We start from the raw sequence: 19,750 nt of genomic DNA on the forward strand, positions 1-19,750 counted from the left end.
GCTATATTGAAATCCATACACCCCTATAGAAGACTTAGACATGACCTTAATCTCCCACGCAGGGGGTGTAGATTTCAAATGGAGTCATCCATTCAGGTAGCCCCATTTGAAATTCACACTCCTTACGTGGAAGATTAAGGTAATTTCTTCCATAGGATGTATGCATTTTTACAGGTGTCACTCTAGATACAAAAGTTTCCAAATTTCTCACAGATCGAGTACTAAGACTTGAACCTTTTTTCCCCCACAGGTGGAGCCGTTGGAGGAGCATGTGCAGCATACATGTCCCGGAAAATTCAAATCTGTGCGGAAATTCTTTTTGAAATGGAGCCAAAGAAGAGAGAGCTACTGTACGAACACTTTAAAAGTATAATCACTGGAATTGACGCACATGATGTGACGTCGTTAGGGCGATTAATAGCAGGTGACCCCCTCATTAGGGGTCAAGCCTTGATGGGGTTAAAGGATTTTGTTGGTGGGACGATGAGTATGCAGATAATAGATTGATAGTATGAAAACTTGACTGCAAAAATGTTGTTGTGATAATTTAATACCATCAGTGCATATACACGTATGAAGGATGAAGAGTGCTATCTCAAAGCTTGCCCAGTCCACCATCAGACACAGTAGACCAGTTCAGTATTCTACAAAAGTGAAATGGATTTTTTTTCCCATTTCACTATAAAGCAGCTGTGTTTCTACAAAGTTTCTACATACACAGTTAACCTTTTTTAGGTATAGTGGATGCAATATGAAGTAAAGGCCCTTTCAGTGATCCTAGCGTAAGGCTGTTACAAGCGTAGCTTGAATGCTGTCGTAAGCGTTAAAAAAAATCAAAATTGTTTATAACAATTTTGTCTAAAAGTGAAGGATAAGTCATTCAAATTGTCATTAAGTATTTTTGAAACGAAAATTTGGCAAAAAACAAAGAAATCAGTAGTATTAAGGGGGTACTACACCCATTGATTTTTTTTTGCATTTTTTTGCATTTTGTGAAGAAATTACAAAAAACAATTGGACAAAGTGGTATGCAAAATGAAGGAGCAAATCTTCTCGTTTTATTGGTGGCATCGGTATCAACGTAGCTTACATGCTTTTAAAAGTAGAAGCCAAAAGGTGGTACATCACTGATGATTTAAATTCACTTCATTTTGGAAAGCTTAATATCAACGGATTTCGTTAAAATTTTGGATATGTGTTGCTAACACGTTAGGGAAATAAAGTTGATATGTAAAATGGGAATAAGTGGTTCCTGATTTCTTTTATGACTTCATGAACTTGGTGCTCCACAACTATCAAAAAGGAACTGGTTAAAATGCTTCTATTTTCAATGTTGAGCTATATTTTGTATTTTTAACTTGCGACATTATTTCACTGAAAGCCACAGGTAACAGGTTACCACAACCATACTACAGCAATGTTGAAAAAAATTGTATTTCTTGTCACCTATACCACCATATTGGGTAGTTTTCCGTAAGCTTAACGTTTGTGATTTTGGTAACTATTTTATATTTATTTGTGAAATTCATGTCAACTAGGCATTCTAAATTGTACTCACCATTTACATCCCAAGGTATATTAGTATATCCACCTTGCACTTCTCGATATATATCCAGTTAAAGACAGAATATCAAAATTATTCCTCATTATGATACATTTTGTATCACAGACTCTCACATGTGTATTCAAAATTGATGCTTAAATTTGACCTGAACCAATTGACCTATAACCTGACATACGGTGACCTAATAGCCTTTTATTCTCCTAACAACACATCAATAACAACATCAATATCAAATTGACTAATGACTATGCATCTATTGTGTAAGTGTTTATTTAATTTATTCAGTGTTATATATTTTGCAAGCACCACTAGATTTTCTATAGAGAGTATAACAAAGGATTTAATGTATTCTATTCATGTACCCTACTTGAACATGTTGAAAAGAATAAATTATGGTTTGTTATGAAACATGCATCTGAGTTACCAGGATACGGTAAACAAAAAATATATAGGGCTAAAATGACTTACTATACAATGGTTTAAAAGCACCTTTTTTATTTATTTTTAAAATTTTTTTTTTTTCACATGATCCGTGCATATATCGCCTCGCTATAAATGAAAAAATATTTTTTAGACCAATCAAACCAATATATGGGTGTAGTACGCCCTTAACAAAGTTGAAGGCCCATTCAAATACAAATTCAAATGAAGCTAATTTCTCTGTAGAGAAATTACAGATTCGTGTGAATATCTTCTATTATCTAAAATACACAGCTTTCAGCTTAACCACTAGCAGGCTATGACAGCACGCCTATGACACTAACAAAGATGCCGAAATCTGAATTTTTGAATATTTTTACAATCTTTCTGATGCAAATCATTTGGGTCAATTCTTGCCAAGTAGTTTTGCCGAGTTTTATCATGACTGAATACTGTCCTCCGCTTGGTGCACGCCATACTTTGAAAAGGCTAACTGCTTCATGGCCAGTGTAGCAATGGCGTCTGATTGAAACAACTTTTCGGAGCAAAAACAATCACTTGCATGTTGCCTCCATTTTGGGGAAAATTTAGGTGATAAGTGTGATAAAACATAAGACAATAAGCAAGTTTTGGAATGGCAGGTGTCTTCATGTTAATCATCACAAATATTTATATATTAATGGTACATGTTTAAGTGGCATATTTTCTAAGCACCATGTGGCCTGTACACAAAGCTGAAAGATGAAGGTCAGCCAAATCCAATGGTATTTGGTACTTAGTCTAGTTAGGTCAGATGGTTCACAACTATGATAGTAAAAAAATCAGGTGACCCCCCTGGGGGAAATTCCATGACCCCCCCTAAAATTGGCCCTCTTTTGACCTGCCTCAGAATTGATATAGCTTTAAAATGCCCAACATTTGACATCATGAAAATGTACTTTGAAATAACCTGGGTCTGACAGAAAGTTGAACATATTGAAATTGAACTAGGCTTTATAAGATGACCTATTCAGAAAAAATTAATTCTTTTGATATAATTACGTAAAATCATGATGGAATTTGGGCAAAAACAGGATTTTTCATAATTTTGAAAGTAGCGAAAAAAGAACATTTTCAAATCACATTTCCTGCTATATTCAGGCTAACATTGGATCAAACCTTTTGGATAATATAACCAACATGTTGTACTTCTGAAATATGTTTAAATTAGCGTGGTACTTTTTTTCCTATACTGCAGGGGAGTTTGTTGATTTTGGTGGATTTTCCGTTTTTTGCTTGTTTTTTGTAGACTTTATTAACGTTTTCCAATGTATAAACATACTAATCATTTTACATTCTGTCTGGCTTCAATTCTCAACCAAGGTTATTATTGATTTGAAGTTGATAACTATTTTCAGGTGGATTTTGCTCTTTTATTATAGTGGAATTTGTTAATTTTCATCGAATTTGCATATGAATCTCCTGCAAACTAATGATATGAAACTTGGGTTTCCTATAGATTGTTATGATAATTATTTTGATTGCTGATTTTAGGAATATGTTTCCAATAACAGAATGTGCTTGTTTTGTGTTAATGGAATTTGTTTTTTCCAAGGAATTTGTGTCTTTTAACATATTTTCTGGAATTTGCAACCAACATTAGGCCTACACTATTTAGGTAATAAATCATATTTTAAATAAAATAGACTAATCTTTAGTTAAAAAAACATTTATAACAAAACAAAACAAACACTACACCATACTTCATATTATCTACTACCAATGCAATGGAATTTTCATTTCTTTTCAAAGCGAATTTGCCAAATAACATGTACAGGTGCTTTAAGCATGGTCTAAAATTGAATGTGAATATACATGTAATGATGTCTTTTATATCTTTGTTTTATTGCTGTAAAGCGCTTTGTGATCGCTTGATGTTATTGCGCTATATAAAAATAAAATATTATTATTATTATTATTATTATTAGGTTTACAATCTCAATATCTCATTGAGCGTGAAACTCACACATTCAGAGACTTTATCAGGTGTCAGGTCTATTGCCATTTGGTCTAATACCATTTGGTCTAATACCCATTTTATCTACATACTTGACATTTAGTATGGAATATTTTCTCACAAAATTCAAGGACTGGGCTGGAATTTCGGACTTTGTGCAAAATTGTTCTGTTATTGTCCAATGAACTCACGCTGCTTCTTTGTGTACAGTAAGATTATAACATTTCATCTGGCCCCAGGGGCCATTCAAACTTTCTGAGTGCGCGTACCACTTTTAAGAGCCATATTTTTAAAGCTCCTCCCACTTTCAAAATGGGTAAATTACAAGTGCATTTCAGTTCTGATGAACACTTATTGGTATTAAGGTTCAGTAAACATCACCTTAAACCTAAACAAATTTGACAATAATGTTGCTCAAATTCAGAAATTTTACCCCCACAAAAATCCAATTCAGTCTCCTTAAGACCGCCATTTTAGACTAATTCACTACATTATGAGCGCCATAATGTAAACTAATGGAATTTGGAAAGCACATTTTCTGTCAAAATTTGTGTTACACCATCTCCCGACACACCCCGATTACTATTTAGCGCGTGCGGTTTATGCAGACCCCTTCCAGACCAGTCTTGGAATTTTGCAAAAAATATTCCATACTAAATATCAATTCTGTATATCTAAACGGTCTAGTACCAGAAAGGCTAATTACCACGTCTAATAATCATATAGTCTATAGTCATTTAGTATAATATTGTTTGGTCCAATAACCAGTATGTCTACTGACCATATAGACTAATAACCATTTGGTCTAATATTTTATTATGAACAATTTGGCCTAATTACCTTCTGATCTAATAACTGTTTGGTCTATTAACCGTATGGTCTAATAACCAGTTAGTCTAATACTATGTCGCGTATTTGCCAAACAATTCGTTTACAACTGGTTACGGGCTGTAAATATATGTAAATGAGACGAGCATGTGTATCAACATACTACATTCATCAAAACTTATGCATTATTCCTCGGAATTCTCAGGTTTATTATTGTTTATAATGTACCAAAAAAATTAAGAAGAAGACTTGCGGCCTGCATGTATTGAAAATGACATTTTGCCGGGCTATTTGTTCTTCTTTTCCGGTCTTTACAAGGTATATAAATAATATAACCGACACTAGGCTAATCATGCATCACCGGGGTGCCACAGGCATGGGACATGGGCCAGTACGAGTTACCAGCAACTCCAAATATTAAAGCGTAATATGTTTGCCTGTTTACGTCATTTGCATAATCCCTGTTTATGAAACAAGTAAAGGCATCCTGCTTTTTATCGACCACAGTAACCTTGACCTATGACCTCATCATGTGTAGTAGCATCATTGCACCTACATAGCCTCACATGTGCTATTAGACCAATCGGTTAGTAGATCAATTAATTAGTAGACTAAATGCTTGTTAGACCAAATGGTTTGTATACCAAAAGGGTAATATTAGACCAAATGGCTATTAGACTTAATGGTTATAGACCAGATGGGTATTAGACCATATGGTTCATTGGAATAAATGGTTTTAGACTTTTTGGTTATTAGGGACCGTTCACAAACACTTGTTGGGAGGGTGAGCTGATTCAAAAGCGATGGGGGCCTGAAAATTTTGATCCTCCTGGGGGGCCTTGAAAAAATGACCACAAATTTTCCGGGAAAATTGGAATTGATATGCTTTTCTATGGGGTTGACCCATAATTTTCCTGTCAAGCAGGGAGTCCCTGAAATTGTAGAGGTCTGAAAAGGAGGCCCGAAAAATGTTCGTGATGAAATTTTTGGCATCAGGCCCCCTAACAAGTGTTTGTGAACGGTCCCTTAGACTATTGGGTTTTGGTCGAAATGGTAAATAGGACCAAATGGTTATTGTACCAAATGATAATGGGACGAAGTGGATGTAGTAAAATTTAACAAATTCTCACACATCAAATTTAATTTATTAGGGATTCATTCATGAAAACCACGCTTATACCAGAACATTTTGTGCTACTATACTATTTCTTCATCATATACCATTATTTCTACAACTGAAATCCTCACGCAAATCAGCCGGTCCTAAACGCTGGGCCATATCGCCGTTGTTTAGTCTCAAACAAAGCGCGCCGTTAGGTAGCGCGTATGTATGTAAGTATATGGTCGAATCCAACCAAAAGTGTCCACGGGCCAAAAATAAAAGTCCGAAATAAAAATGTCTCCACAATTTTTTCCTTTTGCCCATTGATTGATGACATATTGGCCTTATAGGAACCAAAAGTGCCATTACTAATCTTGAAAAATAAATCCAGGGCGTGTGATAGTAAATGTGACATCAAAACCCAATGTTACCTACGAATACCACTAGGATGCTTTCACTATCGCAATACTAATCAACCTAAAACAAATGGAATATTCCCATTAACGCTTTTTTCGTGTAATGTAGACCACAGGGTGTTAGGAAAATGCTAGCTCAACCAGAAAATATTTGTTTTTATTTTTATAACGCGATCAATATGATCTTAGTCAATTTATGCTAGTTTATTTTTGAAAATGAAGTTTAGGTCAGTTTCTGTATTTTATTTATCAAATGAGTATGAATCAATTTACACATTGTATAAGAACGAGTAGGATATATGTTTTCAAGAATATTAGGAATTATCGCATACACCCAACGCTTTATACAATGAAAAGGTGAAGAAACCCGGGTATTCGTAGGTAACATGAGCGATTTAACAATATCTATATTGAGTTTAGAGGTTTAAATGTTGCTATTATGGTAATGAATTAATAAAATGGTAGTTTTTAGATCTCTTTCAGATGGTACGTCCAAATGAATAAATGCTATTACCTTAGATCAAAAATTTTTGATGCTTTTAGCAAGATTTTGACCACTTCATTTTGATATACAAGTAGTTAATCAGCAATTTTACATAATAAATAATTGTTGAATGAATCCGTATATGGGTAATAATAGTGTCCTGGGGTACCGCTTAAAGTTTTTGACAATTAATTTCCATTGGTAAGGACACTTCATTACAAATGTCATGTATTATGCTGTATTCGTAAGTAACATTTCAGTATTTGTAGGTAAGAATTAGACTTTGGTGGATATCGCAATCAAAACTTCATTTTATAAAGCACTTTGAATGTATTATTTTCTTTATGTGCGTTTATTGATACTTTAGACCCTATCACGTATTAATAATGTCGGTTCACAGCGGTTGAAAGAGGATTGAAGTAAGAAACAAAGGCACTAAAGTGACTTTAATTTGCTTAATTGCACACAAATCGCTTAAAACCGTTATTGCAGACTTGTGAAGTTAATCTTGGAGTCAGTTACGTCTTGTGGCCTTTCGTTTGAGGGCAACTACAATTAGCTTTATACCAGGGTCCATCACTGTGTTGTCTAGATCATGAGACAATGAGAACAGTCGTTTTTTCCATGGTATTCGTAGGTAACCTTAGCGAAAACGTCAAAAGTTACCTTCGAATAAATCAATTTGGACACAAATTACTCAGAAACCAGAAGGTCGGTAAACATTTAAAATGAAGCACACATGACAGTTGACAAATCCAAGTATTTATCCCTTCTAATCTTCTTTGAATCTGATTTTTCTTTTAAATGAGCAGACCGTCGTCTATTTCAGTACATATTTTTCAACAATTAAGCCGTATTCACTTTTGCATGGTGGGCATGTATGTGAATTCGCAACTTTCATTGACATATGATTTGATAGCAAACATACAGGCCTTCGTTATGTACCAATATGGGCATTGGCATGAATGGCGGTGTTTCACAATACTGTCATGATGTCAAATTGTATTCGTAGGTAACATTCGGTTACCGAAATTTACCTCTGAATACTTGCTTTTATTGTTGACATACAGAAATATTTAAACGCAGGCTATTGAAACTTGGTAGAAATAAAGAGTGTATTACCCTGCACCTATTGCTTAACTATTGTTTACTATTCTCTCACTTTGTGGAAATGACACAGCTTTTAACATGTATTCGGAGGTAATGCATATTTTTTACCAAACCTACCTTTGTGCCATTTAGAATTTCTGGCAGCTAAACACAATAATAAAGATTTCGAATGCAATGCATTTCAGTATTGGACATATCAAAGCTTGTATCAATTGCGCATTTATTAGTGATTTCCATTTTTAAAGATATATCTAGTGCTATGAAAAATTGTATTCAGTAGGTAATGTAAAAAATACCACTCAAAAATTATCACAAAAAATTCATAATTATGTACAAATATGTGAAAAATTGAACAGGCAATCTTTGAATACACACCTTTCAGGAAATCAATTTAGATTCAATGCAATGACTGCTTTTCATAACTGATTTAGATGTTTTTAAAAATACTTTAAGAAATATTTGAAAAAATGGGTAAAAATAGCATGTTTTGGGGTCTCTGTGTCTAAGTTTTTCACAGAAGGGGTCTTATTATATATGGCGCTGAAGCGTATGATCAAAGCGAATAAACACAATACAAAAGCGAATGCCAATTGATTAATACTTTTAAGTTATGGCCCTGAACATGCCGTGTACACTTTTGGTTGGATTCGACCATATATGCATGTAAATTATTGACCAAATACAGCCAAAAATGGGGTATTTGGACATTAAAAAGTCACTTCTAGGTAAAAACTTGTACTCAGTTGTTATTAATAATCTACATACTGATGTTATATAATATTTTCTTTCTGAATAATACAGATTGTAAATAGTATTAGACAATATTAATATGCTCATTTTGATTTTGTTGATTTACGAACTAACGCAAAATGCAATATTTTAAAGACCCCTCAAAATAAATTGGAAAAAGATACCACAATAGAGAAAGTATTTTTCTATAGGCAAAGGATGGGAAATGTTTATCTAAAAAGGTCATATCAAACTCAGCCTGAATAAAGGCAATAATTAAGTTAGAAATTAGGTAAAATTTGCATTTTTTCTCATTTTCGACATTTTGAAAATATGGCTATATTGAGTTTATGAAAATCCACCTTAATGAAATTGCTGGCTTCTGCAAATTTGTGAGGTGATTTACCAATATATGTATTTTCAATACCAATTTGTTTGGGACCTGTTGAATTATGGAGTTTTCTACAATATTTCCTGGAAATGCGATGAAAAACCGCTTTTAAAAACATATTTTACGTGATTTTGGAGCGATTTTTAGGGGTGGTCATATTTTTAACGGGGGCTCCAGAGAATTTTTTAGTGTCGTGATTGAAAAGTGTTATCAAAACCTATCAATGTCCCAAAATATTATTGATGGCGGCCGACCTTCATCTTTCACGTCTGCAGGAAATTAGAAAATATGCCACTTAACTGTTGGTAAAATTTCAGATGTTTATTTGTACCAAAGAAAATTTTATGAGATCTGTGCATATTTATCCTTTCGGTTTCACCATATTGGGGTTGGGTAGAGCCTCAGACTAGCAACAGACATGGAAGGAAAAATGATGTAACTTACCACAAATGGCACAATGTTATATCTGCTTTAATTCCCATTCATGTATGCTGCCAGTTCGAGGCCCTACTCTCAAATTTGATGACTGTGCACAAAGTGAATACAATGTATGTTCATGGGATTAACCAAATTTGTCTTCAAGTATTTATGCTACCCATGAGCAGGGTTCGATTTACTCTGAAAAATATGTATAGCCATTTTTAGGGAAAACATTATGTAGGTGATGTTCTTTTGATATAAGCAAATTTAGCATAAGTTTACATTGTAAAAAATTGATATGCAAGCTGAAATGTGTGTAGCAGGTTGTCCAAAATGGGGAGCAATTTGCTCTGCAGCACCAGGTTTAATCGAACTCTGCCCATGAGCTATCAAAAACCTTGATTAATAATGTCCATGTACCGTATGAAATAAATTTGCAATGGGAGATGTACAAATAATCAAATAACTTGTTGCAATAGAACCAATGTGGTGCATGGATGTTTTGTAAATAAAATGAATTGGAATTGCCCACTTGTGTAGTGGCTATCTAGATTGGTGAATCAATCCAGTTTACTGCAATCTGCTTTTAAGAGCATTCTAAGGACCAATTGATAGTCTGATGTTTGTGTGCAATTTTCCTGTGTGACAAGCGCTGAGTTTTAGTTCATGATATTGATAAGCTCTTTTCTTTTCATGGTAACAGAAAACACATACAACATCAAACGATTTTTGTTCACTCAAATTTGGTAGTGAAGTCAATGCTCTTTGATGGTTCTGTCACAATTCGAGGAGAACCCGAGAACCGGTTCTCGCTGCGATATCAAGCATGTGCATGGGACCTTGAGCAAAATAATACACGCTGGACAGTTGGTAGTACGCTTAATTTGTAAAAGGAAATCTGCAAAACATAGATTAACTGCATGTAAAATAAAATATTTTTGCGACCAGCCGACCCTGTTTATGAAGAAGCTGCATGCAACCTAACCAAACAATTACCGTACTGACACAAGTATAGTCCCACCCCGTTATTGTGTGAACATTTTTCAAAATTAGGGGGTGGAACTATACTCCAATTTAAGTTTTTTTTTTAAATAAGTTACCATATTTATTTTTTCGGTTTTGGAGTGTCCCTGGACCTAGAAGTGAATGCTAGGATCATTCATGGCTGACTGTGTTTTTAATATATAATGCAAAGTTATACTCTATTCATGATTTCAAAATAGATACAAATTCAATGCATTTTGAAATCATTCATAGAGTATGACATGAGTACAAAGTATTACTTAGTATATATTCAAAACACATGGGCCTGTAATTTTAAGTCAACCATGAATGATTCTAGCCTAGCATTTATCTCTAGGTCCAGGGACACTCTCCAAAACCAGGGGAAAAAATGTATTTATAAAATAATCGAAGGTGGGACTATACTCGCGTCAGTACAGTACAGTACTTTTCCATGGCCTAACGCCTAACAAGGATGTTACTTCAGATGTCTAGTTATAAACTGGGGTATTCCGTTTGAAATCCATACACCCTCCATAGAAGACATGTACATGGGGTTAATCAATACCCAAATGGGTGATGGATTCCATTTGAAATCCACACCCCCTGTATGAGAGATTAAGGTCATATATCTTCCATAGAAGGTGTATGGATTTATAGCTGATTTAGCCCAATCTCGCCTAAATTTATTCAATTGTCATATAGCTGGCCAGAACTCTTTAAGCATTTACAAGATTGAAGTATTTGTAGTGTATGATTTCAAGTTATAGTACAAGGACACTGTCTTTAAGAAGGTTGTTTTAGGGGACCTTGTACTTTTATCTAGGACATTCTGATAAATTCTGATTAATAGCAGTATTATTTATAAAGTATGACATTGTAGGTCAATGTCTTGATTACACCAGGTACTTCTTGTTGAAGAATCTGTTTTATGTGCAGTTGAATTTCAGGGATGGAATCTTGACAAGTCACTGTAAAGCATGGCATTTTTTTAGCATGAAAATTTCGCGAGTGAATCGATTCACCAAATTTCCATACACGCCAATATTTTTTCTTCCTATAGGCCTAAAGGGGTTACAGTCAAAAATGAGGGAAAACCAATATTTGATCAATAAATCAATAACTACTTGCCTTGAATTTTCAGTGCAGTAGTTGTAGTCCTTGCCCCTATAATATACATATCTTACTTGTCACCAATGTGCTATAATTTTTGAGGAAAATGCAAAAATAGGCACAAAATTGGCCAGGGGTGTAGTACATGTACCTCCTTAAATGGAAATGTACAAATTTGCAAAAATTTCAGTTCATATAGAAACATGGATTCTCTCCAAAATGCGAAATTTTCAATGCTGCGAAAAAAGATCATGCTTTTAATTGGTGTCCTGTAAATGATTTACCACTAGTCTTGCTTGAAGACTTGGAAGCATAATGTTAGAAATACTGGTAATATTTAAAACCACTGTTCTTTATTCCTTGCCATAAAGTATTGAAAAAAAGAAATATATATCCCCGGACTTGTGTAAAGGCACATTTTAGCCAATATTTATAAATCAATATATTGACTGCTCATTGCCAGAATTTGGTAAGTGCAATAGCTGTCATGTATATGCGGCTGCCATGTGCAGATGAGTACAATATATACTGTGTGAAAATGTTCACAGGGCAGCTGTTGCACTTACCCACTTCTGGCTTTAAGCAGTCGATATTACCGGGGTATATTTAAATATTGAAAAAATTTGAGAAAAAATGCTGGTCATAAATTAAGAAAAAAGGGTCACTGGGTAAGAGCTTATCTTTATATTCATAACTATATGAAAAGGGGATCATTGGGTGACAGCAAACCAAACAATGAGGTCATTGGGTGAAAAGGAGTTAAAAATGGGGTCAATGTTGCTACAGACGGTCATCCATTTGTCAGTGAGTGCCTTACCGCTGATGCAATTATGTATGCACACCCATTTGACATATGATATGAAACACATTGTTATAAAATGCAATTCTTTACATCATCTCAATGAAACAATGAGTACTGATTTTGTGTGTAATATACACTTGGAAGTATTTTGTATTATACTTGCTGCCACTTTGTTACTTTTGTGAGTATGGTAAAAATAATAAAATGTTTTGTTATGAAAAAGAAAAAAACATCTTTTCTTTCTTGCTGTGTGTGTGTGACCAGTTAACATTTACCTCAACAACAAAAATAAATGGTATTCTTGTTAATGTTCTTTGCACTTGACACACATTTCATAAGCAGATTCTATCTTAAAATGGCTTTTTAAAGGGTGTAAGCAGAGTTGATGTTTAGCGGGCCGTCCTCTCAATTTGTTCATTTTAGTGAAAAAATAACCAATTAAAATTGTATTACTTTTGTTTAGAGGATGCTACCAGAATTGGAACTATTGCATGTGTAAAGTCAAATAGGAGTTTAAGGTGAAATATTTGCTCATGCTATTTTTTCCCAACAAAAAAAATCATTGACTGCTTCATGGCTTTCATACATGTGTTCAGTATATTATGTAACTTTCCTCTGCAAAATTTCCTTTGTAAAACCAGTATCAAGTTCAAGATTTTCCTCAAATATAAAATATTCCAAATCCTTACAGAGGGAGTGCAACCATTGTCATTACCAGTACATTTAATTGAAAGTGGGTATTTAGTGGCTGTTCTGTGTACTGCTGTGCCCCAGTTATAAAATTGCCCTGCTCTGGATTTTTCAACCTTTGAAAGGCTCTAAATCTACTCCGTACCAAGTTTCTGGAGATATAATGAAAATAGAACACCACTTTTCAGTGCTTTAGCAGAATTTGCAGCTTTTCAAATCACATCAAATTCCATTCAATCATACATTTGTCAATTATTTGGATTTCATTTTACACAAATGTTTTATCAAATTCTAGTAATAAAATTCTCCAAAATGTTCATATCAATTTTATTGTTCTAGGGGGTACTACACCCCTGCCAAATTTTGTGCCTATTTTTGCATTTTTCTCAAAAATTATAGCACATTGGTGACAAGTAAAATGTGAATATTATTGGGGCTAGGACTACAACTACTGCATTGGAAATTTTATTTCAGCACAGACAATAGTTGTGGAGTTACAGTCAAAAATGAGGGAAAACCAATATTTGATCAATAAATCAATAACTACTTGCCTTGAGTTGCTGAATTTTCAGTGCAGTAGTTGTAGTCCTTGCCCCTATAATATACATATATCTTACTTGTCACCAATGCACTATAAATTTTGAGAAAAATGCAAAAATAGGCACAAAATTGCCCAGGGGTGTTAGTACCACCTTAAGATAATTGTGCACAAAGCAAAGTTATGGCCCAAAGTAGTGATGACATTCTTTTTTTGATGTGTGTATAATTAAAAGATCGATCCAAAGCAGTGAAAACGTTACTCTAGAGGTGTTATAATAAAACATGACTGCTGAATGCACAATATGTGCATGTGTGCACTTATATACAATGTGTCATACCTGTCAGGGTCTTAGCTAGAAATTGAGGGTTGCCCGTCATTTGAATAAATTTGCCTGTCCTAATTTGACCTTTAAAATATTTACCAGACATCTATAGCCCATTTGGGGTTCAAAGAGTTCAAATATGTGCTGATATGGCCTTGTTCTACAAATTGGGTCTACTAAAAAGGGCAATTAGCTTTTCAAAACATACAATTTATGATATAGCATCTGTCAAAGGCATTAATTTTGCCCGTCCCAGGAGCAAACTGGCCGTCTAAAATGACGGCCAGACGGGTGGCTAGCTAAGACCCTGATACCTGTTCACCGATTCCCAAATCCTAACCATTTTATTTACATCTTTTTCCATCCAACAGGTGCAGGATTGGGTACAGCCTACGCAAGATGGAAGTACAAAGGCAAATGCGATTTGGTATCAGAGATCCTCATAGGCTTGGAAACCGACAAGCGTGAAGAACTACACGAGCACTGCAAACCAATCATAGATGATTATAGCACATACGATTTCACCGCCATGAGTAGATTACTGTCAGAAGACGGGGAATTGAGGGAACGGATGCTGCAGAGTCTTAAGTCATACGTCACTGACGATTTAAAACGACTGATGTACGAGGAAGTCAAACAGCGTGGGAAAGCGGAGTGACGACTTTGGGGATCTTCTTTTTGAAGGGAGTTTTGTAAGGTAGCTTTAAATTCAACAATTATGTATTGAAATTGCCTGTATGAAAAGTTCTTGCTTGCATTGACCAAACGGTCAAAAACAATTCTGACTGAATGGTCAAATAAAATGACCAAAATGGTCGAAAACAATGACCAAGTGGTCAAAAACAATGACTGACCAAGCTATGTGAACTTTTATATTAAAAATGTAAAGTAGACTCCCATGTTTGAAAATACAGGTGTAAGAGCAATAAGGGTGAGTAAAAAAAGATAATCATGCCATATTGAAAACAAGCATGTTAGCTGCTTTCAGACCAATAATTTCAAAGATGGATTCTACTCCATTCCATGAACAGAAAAAAAATGTACAAATGGACCCTTGTCAATTTTAACTCAAATTTTGGTTGACACTCACACTGAAAGAGTTAAAAAGCCATGGAGACCAATGTAATGTTGTAATTATAGCATACTCACAGACTACATGTATACTACAGACTGTTTACCAACATGTAAAGTTCCAGTATCAGCCGTTAATGTGGGCCAATCGTTCTATGATGTGTGACATAAGAAACTGTACGTACATGCTGCATATTTTTACGGTCTTTCACGTAAATGTGAAGACATGCAATGCTCTATGCTGGCATGATTTTTTAGACATGCACGATCGAACGATTGACCCTCATGAATATGCAAGTATTCGCAGCATACAAAGCATGTGCAGGGACTTTGGCTGTTGGCAAATAATCTGTATTAGTCTGCGAGTATACTGCTTCCTGTTATACATCCCACTGTTGTCCCACCAAGCATAACACAGCTAAGATTAGATCTATACATTCTTTAATACGTAAAATGATTTGGCGGGAAAACAGGAGGGATGTATAAATTTTTGAGGTATTTTCTGTCTTTGCTCCTGTAAAAAATAATGTACCATACCAGTACAGATTATGTATGTTAAAATGTAATATACCATAAAGATTTGCTTAATGGTGCATATTGGCTCCCTTGACATACATGTAAATGGAATTTTATGCACAAACAAAGTGCACTCTCGTAAATATCCCACCAGGAAATAAGGACACTGGTCCTTGATTCTTGTTGGGATTTTCAGAGGAGAGAGCTCTCTATTTGTACTTGAAATTTACCATAAGGCAAAGGAGCCCATGTGCACCATTACAGTGACGTGTGCTAAGATGGGAGCTGTTGAAAATTTAACAGCTGGGGAATCGAGATCTGTGCCCCTCCCGACTTTTGACAAGCTGCGCATGCCACTGCACCATTACGTGAACCTTAACGGTATACAGTGATTCTGATAACATAGACTGAATTCTTCATCGTCTATACCAACTGCACATGTTTATTGTGGCTTGTTATTGACGACTGAAACTTCTGCGCAGTTGTGATCCATATTTTGGGATTGAAAACTACAAAAGTGTAATGTTCAAAGGATTCAATCGTGATGGCAGATTTAGCATAGCATTACACACAGAGCTAGAGTCCACTCACTCTAATCGAACATGCCTCTGGTATAGTGATGAATGATTTAAGTGATCTCCTGTGATTGGTGTATGGATATATCCAATTGTGTGTTGTGCTTGTGTATTCAACCGAACCAATTGCCTTCAAAAAATAAGCGGTTAATTTCAAGATTACAGGACATATTTGTAATTATTGATCGATGTAATTATGATTTTATAAAGTATCAGAGTGAAGCTTTTACCAAGATCATGCAGCCTTTGTATTGAAGGAAAGGAATTCACGAAATTCTCAACCAAGCTGGTGATTGGCTGTACTGCTGTAGTTATTTGGTGTGGCCCTGAAAAGAGATGTTGATTGTAAACATTACATATTTTTTACACTACAAGCCTTTGTATAGAATGTGTGTTTGTGGTGCAAACACATTGGCCCTGAAAAGAACTGATGTAAAGATTACCTATTTACACATGTACACTACATGTACAAGCCTGTGAAAAGAATGTGTTCAGATTTCAATATTTATGGCACAAGCTTCCAGGCATAGTACAATGTAGATAATACATGTATGACAAAGATCACTACACTTTGTTTCACCTTGAATTAGGTAGTAACATAGGTGCATATTTCGCTGGGTGCAGTATCAAATGCTAACCTAACCGAGAAGAGTGTATACGCACATGCACAAGGGCAGTTTGTTGCTACTCTTGCGGCATAACATCACTACCTAACTTGAGATGAAACAAAGTGTCGTTTGCTGGGATTCAGAACTCACACTGTTAATTTAACGTTGCAAGATTATGTTCCTGATACTACTTAATGTTCATATAAGTTACTTGCCAAATTTGTTTATTAGTTTTGTTTATGTTTAGACTCTCTTTCCTATACCATTTTTCACCCTGATGTGGCAGTGATACCATTGCTGTTTCGCACGTGCATCTATACAGTGTTTTTAAACATGTGTTTCTAAGCCAGCACTTTGAGCGAACGCTAGTGATTTGAAGCTGTGCCCAGTGACATGCCCAGTGACGTCACTGCCACATCAGGGTAAAAATTGATATAGTTTAAAATGTTTTCTTAGTTTTAGGAAGATAGGGGTTGGTGATGCACAGGGTATTTTCTAGGTAACCATACATTAATTTGCGTATTCTGTTTAAGGGATCTGGAATGAGCGTTTTCAGCGTTTCGACAGTATTTTTTGTGGGACATGAGAGCACATTAGACATATCGAATTGCATTCTGAATACGAAGAATGTCTTTCTGATATCAAATAATTTTCATTTTTAGAAATTCACGATATAATACAAATTTTATGACAAATTATTAAAATTTGATATTTTTCACATTTTTGATATATAACAGGCCTCGAAGTAAATTTTATAAATCTAATGATATATTCTTAAAGTGTATGTAGCTGGGAGGAAAAGCCGACGATCAATTGAAAATTTTGACCTTTCATATTGACGATATGGATTTTTTTTCCAAAAAGACCTAATTTCTTTTGGTGTTTTGGGGAAAAAAATCATATCTTCAATACGAAAGGTCAAAATTTTCAATTGATCGTCGGCTTTACATCCCACCTACATACACTTTTTAAAGTATAAATCATTAGATTTATAAAGTTTACTTCGAGTACTGTTAAATATCAAAAATATCAAAATTATTTGATATCAGAAGGACATTCTTCGTATTCAGAATGCAATTCGATATGTCTGATGTGCTCTAATGTCCCACAATAAATACTGTCCAAACGTTCATACCCCAGCCCTTAAGTCCTTCACACACACAAAAAATATTTTTTTCAGTACTCAAGTTGGTTTATCACATGAAGAGTTGAGATGCAAATAGCGATGTATACATTGTATCCATTTTTCCCGCTTTGAGATGTGGGCTAATATAACTCGCCAAATATAAAGAATATACCATATATCCCCCTTCAATTAAACTCCCCCCACCACTTTTTTCAACCAAGATGTTTCAAAAATGCTGGTATTTCCTTGCTATCTTGTGTATTAAGCTAATGGCGTTTGTAATTGGCAAAACTATGGTCGTAAACCCGGAAGTGAACCAAAAGGTATCGTTCCTAAGTTTCATTTCAGCGTGAGTTTTTAACTTACCTAATGATTTTAATGGGAATTATCGTTCTAAAAATGACCTCTAATAAACGCCCCCTTTTGAAAAATGCAATGCCCCCGTGACTATTCGAAGAAATACAGAATAAGAAAATATGTGCTTTTTTTATCATAGTTTCAAAAATATACATTGGATTTTTTTAATGTGAGGTGTCAATTTAAAGCTAACATTTATTGGACAGATGTTGGTGGTCTTAAGGCAAAAAGTATGAAAAAAGCGTATATCACATTTTGCATCCGATCTACATGTATCTCTTCACATTACGGCAAACATTTCAAATTGTAATTAATATTTGTACAATACAATGTATATAAAACTTTCCTTTTGGTGCTTATTCACTCTGATACATGTGTAGAATTAATAGATTAGGAAAGATGTAGTGACTTATGCTCAGCACCCTTTGGAGTGAGTTCAGTTCAGTTCATTCCACAATCATCTGATTTTCAGAGCAGATCTGCATTCAAGACAATCCATATTAAACTTAGCCAGATCAAAGTAGATCCAAACAAGCCATTTGGAAAGCACAACCAAATGTGCTCTGTCAAATCAGTTCATGTGAAATCAATGTCAAAGACTGACTGTCAAGTCTTTGTGTACTGTTGGCTCAAAATTACCTAATTTATGCCAAATCAAATTCAAAGGTACAAAAACAACTGGTGCCCCAGAAATAAAAACATCTCAAGCAACTCCTATTATTGGCGTGTTTATTGCCTCACTATTATTGGCGATTAACTACCATAGCAATAGATGAATACAATTTTTGAATAGATCGCCCTGCACTACAAGCAGGTTGCGCTCATCACATGTGTATGTCTGCAATCATTGAATACAATACCGCTCTTTTCAAAGATACTTACCTTACCGGTGTGAGTAATCAGCATTTCTTTGACATATATGGTTCAATGCATAGGTACTGCATGGGTGATCTATTAAAAAATTGTATTCATCTCTTGCTATGGTAGTTAATCCGATTATTACATCACTTCGACAGCGAATTCAGATCTGCCTAGAGAGGAAACAATAATGTTCCATACCAAGGGCACTAAGATACATATAAAAGGCCTGTAGCTGTATTTTGAATTTATTTGAAGGATTAATCATGCTCGATGTACATTATCTGACCTCCGTGAGTGACATCCAAGATAGCAGATTAACCATAGGATTGCGTATGGTGCAATTTTAAGGTAATAGTTTTTGGGTATAATGTCATTGGTACCTACATGTAGGAAAGATGCATTTTCCTTTTCCATTTCTTTCTAATGATAACAACTGTACTGGGAAGTTATTGTAGCTGTATCCTTGTTTTCATCCTTCTCTTTATCTTTGTATTCTTTTGTGCTGACAATGCAAGATCAGAATCAGTAGTTTGTTGTGTGTACTCATTTATTTGTAATATATTTGTTAATTTTTTGACATAATTTCCATTGTAAAATTGGGAATTAAGATAATTATGTATTTCTGATAATTTCTCACTGAGAACATGATATTTATCATATTGGCCATCTGCATGCTCCATAGCAAAACTATATGGATGGTTTTGGT

The 19,750-nt window shown here is 34.8% G+C and overlaps 1 protein-coding gene across 2 annotated transcripts in view; it reads left to right on the forward strand.

The window, feature by feature from the left end:
- LOC140136062 (protein Nazo-like) overlaps positions 1-17,587 on the forward strand; it is a 46,951-nt gene extending 29,364 nt beyond the window's left edge. The window contains exon 3 of one of the 2 annotated variants that reach the window (XM_072157767.1): positions 251-720. In XM_072157767.1, the coding sequence (XP_072013868.1) occupies positions 251-507 (257 nt within the window). In that variant the 3' untranslated portion in view covers positions 508-720. Of the gene's footprint in view, positions 1-250; positions 721-14,301 lie in introns of those variants that run through there. The other variant, XM_072157766.1, reaches the window with a different exon arrangement.
- Positions 17,588-19,750: the final 2,163 nt, after the last annotated feature.

The sequence above is a fragment of the Amphiura filiformis genome, chromosome 16 (assembly GCF_039555335.1).
Source record: "Amphiura filiformis chromosome 16, Afil_fr2py, whole genome shotgun sequence".
Lineage (NCBI taxonomy): Eukaryota > Metazoa > Echinodermata > Ophiuroidea > Amphilepidida > Amphiuridae > Amphiura > Amphiura filiformis.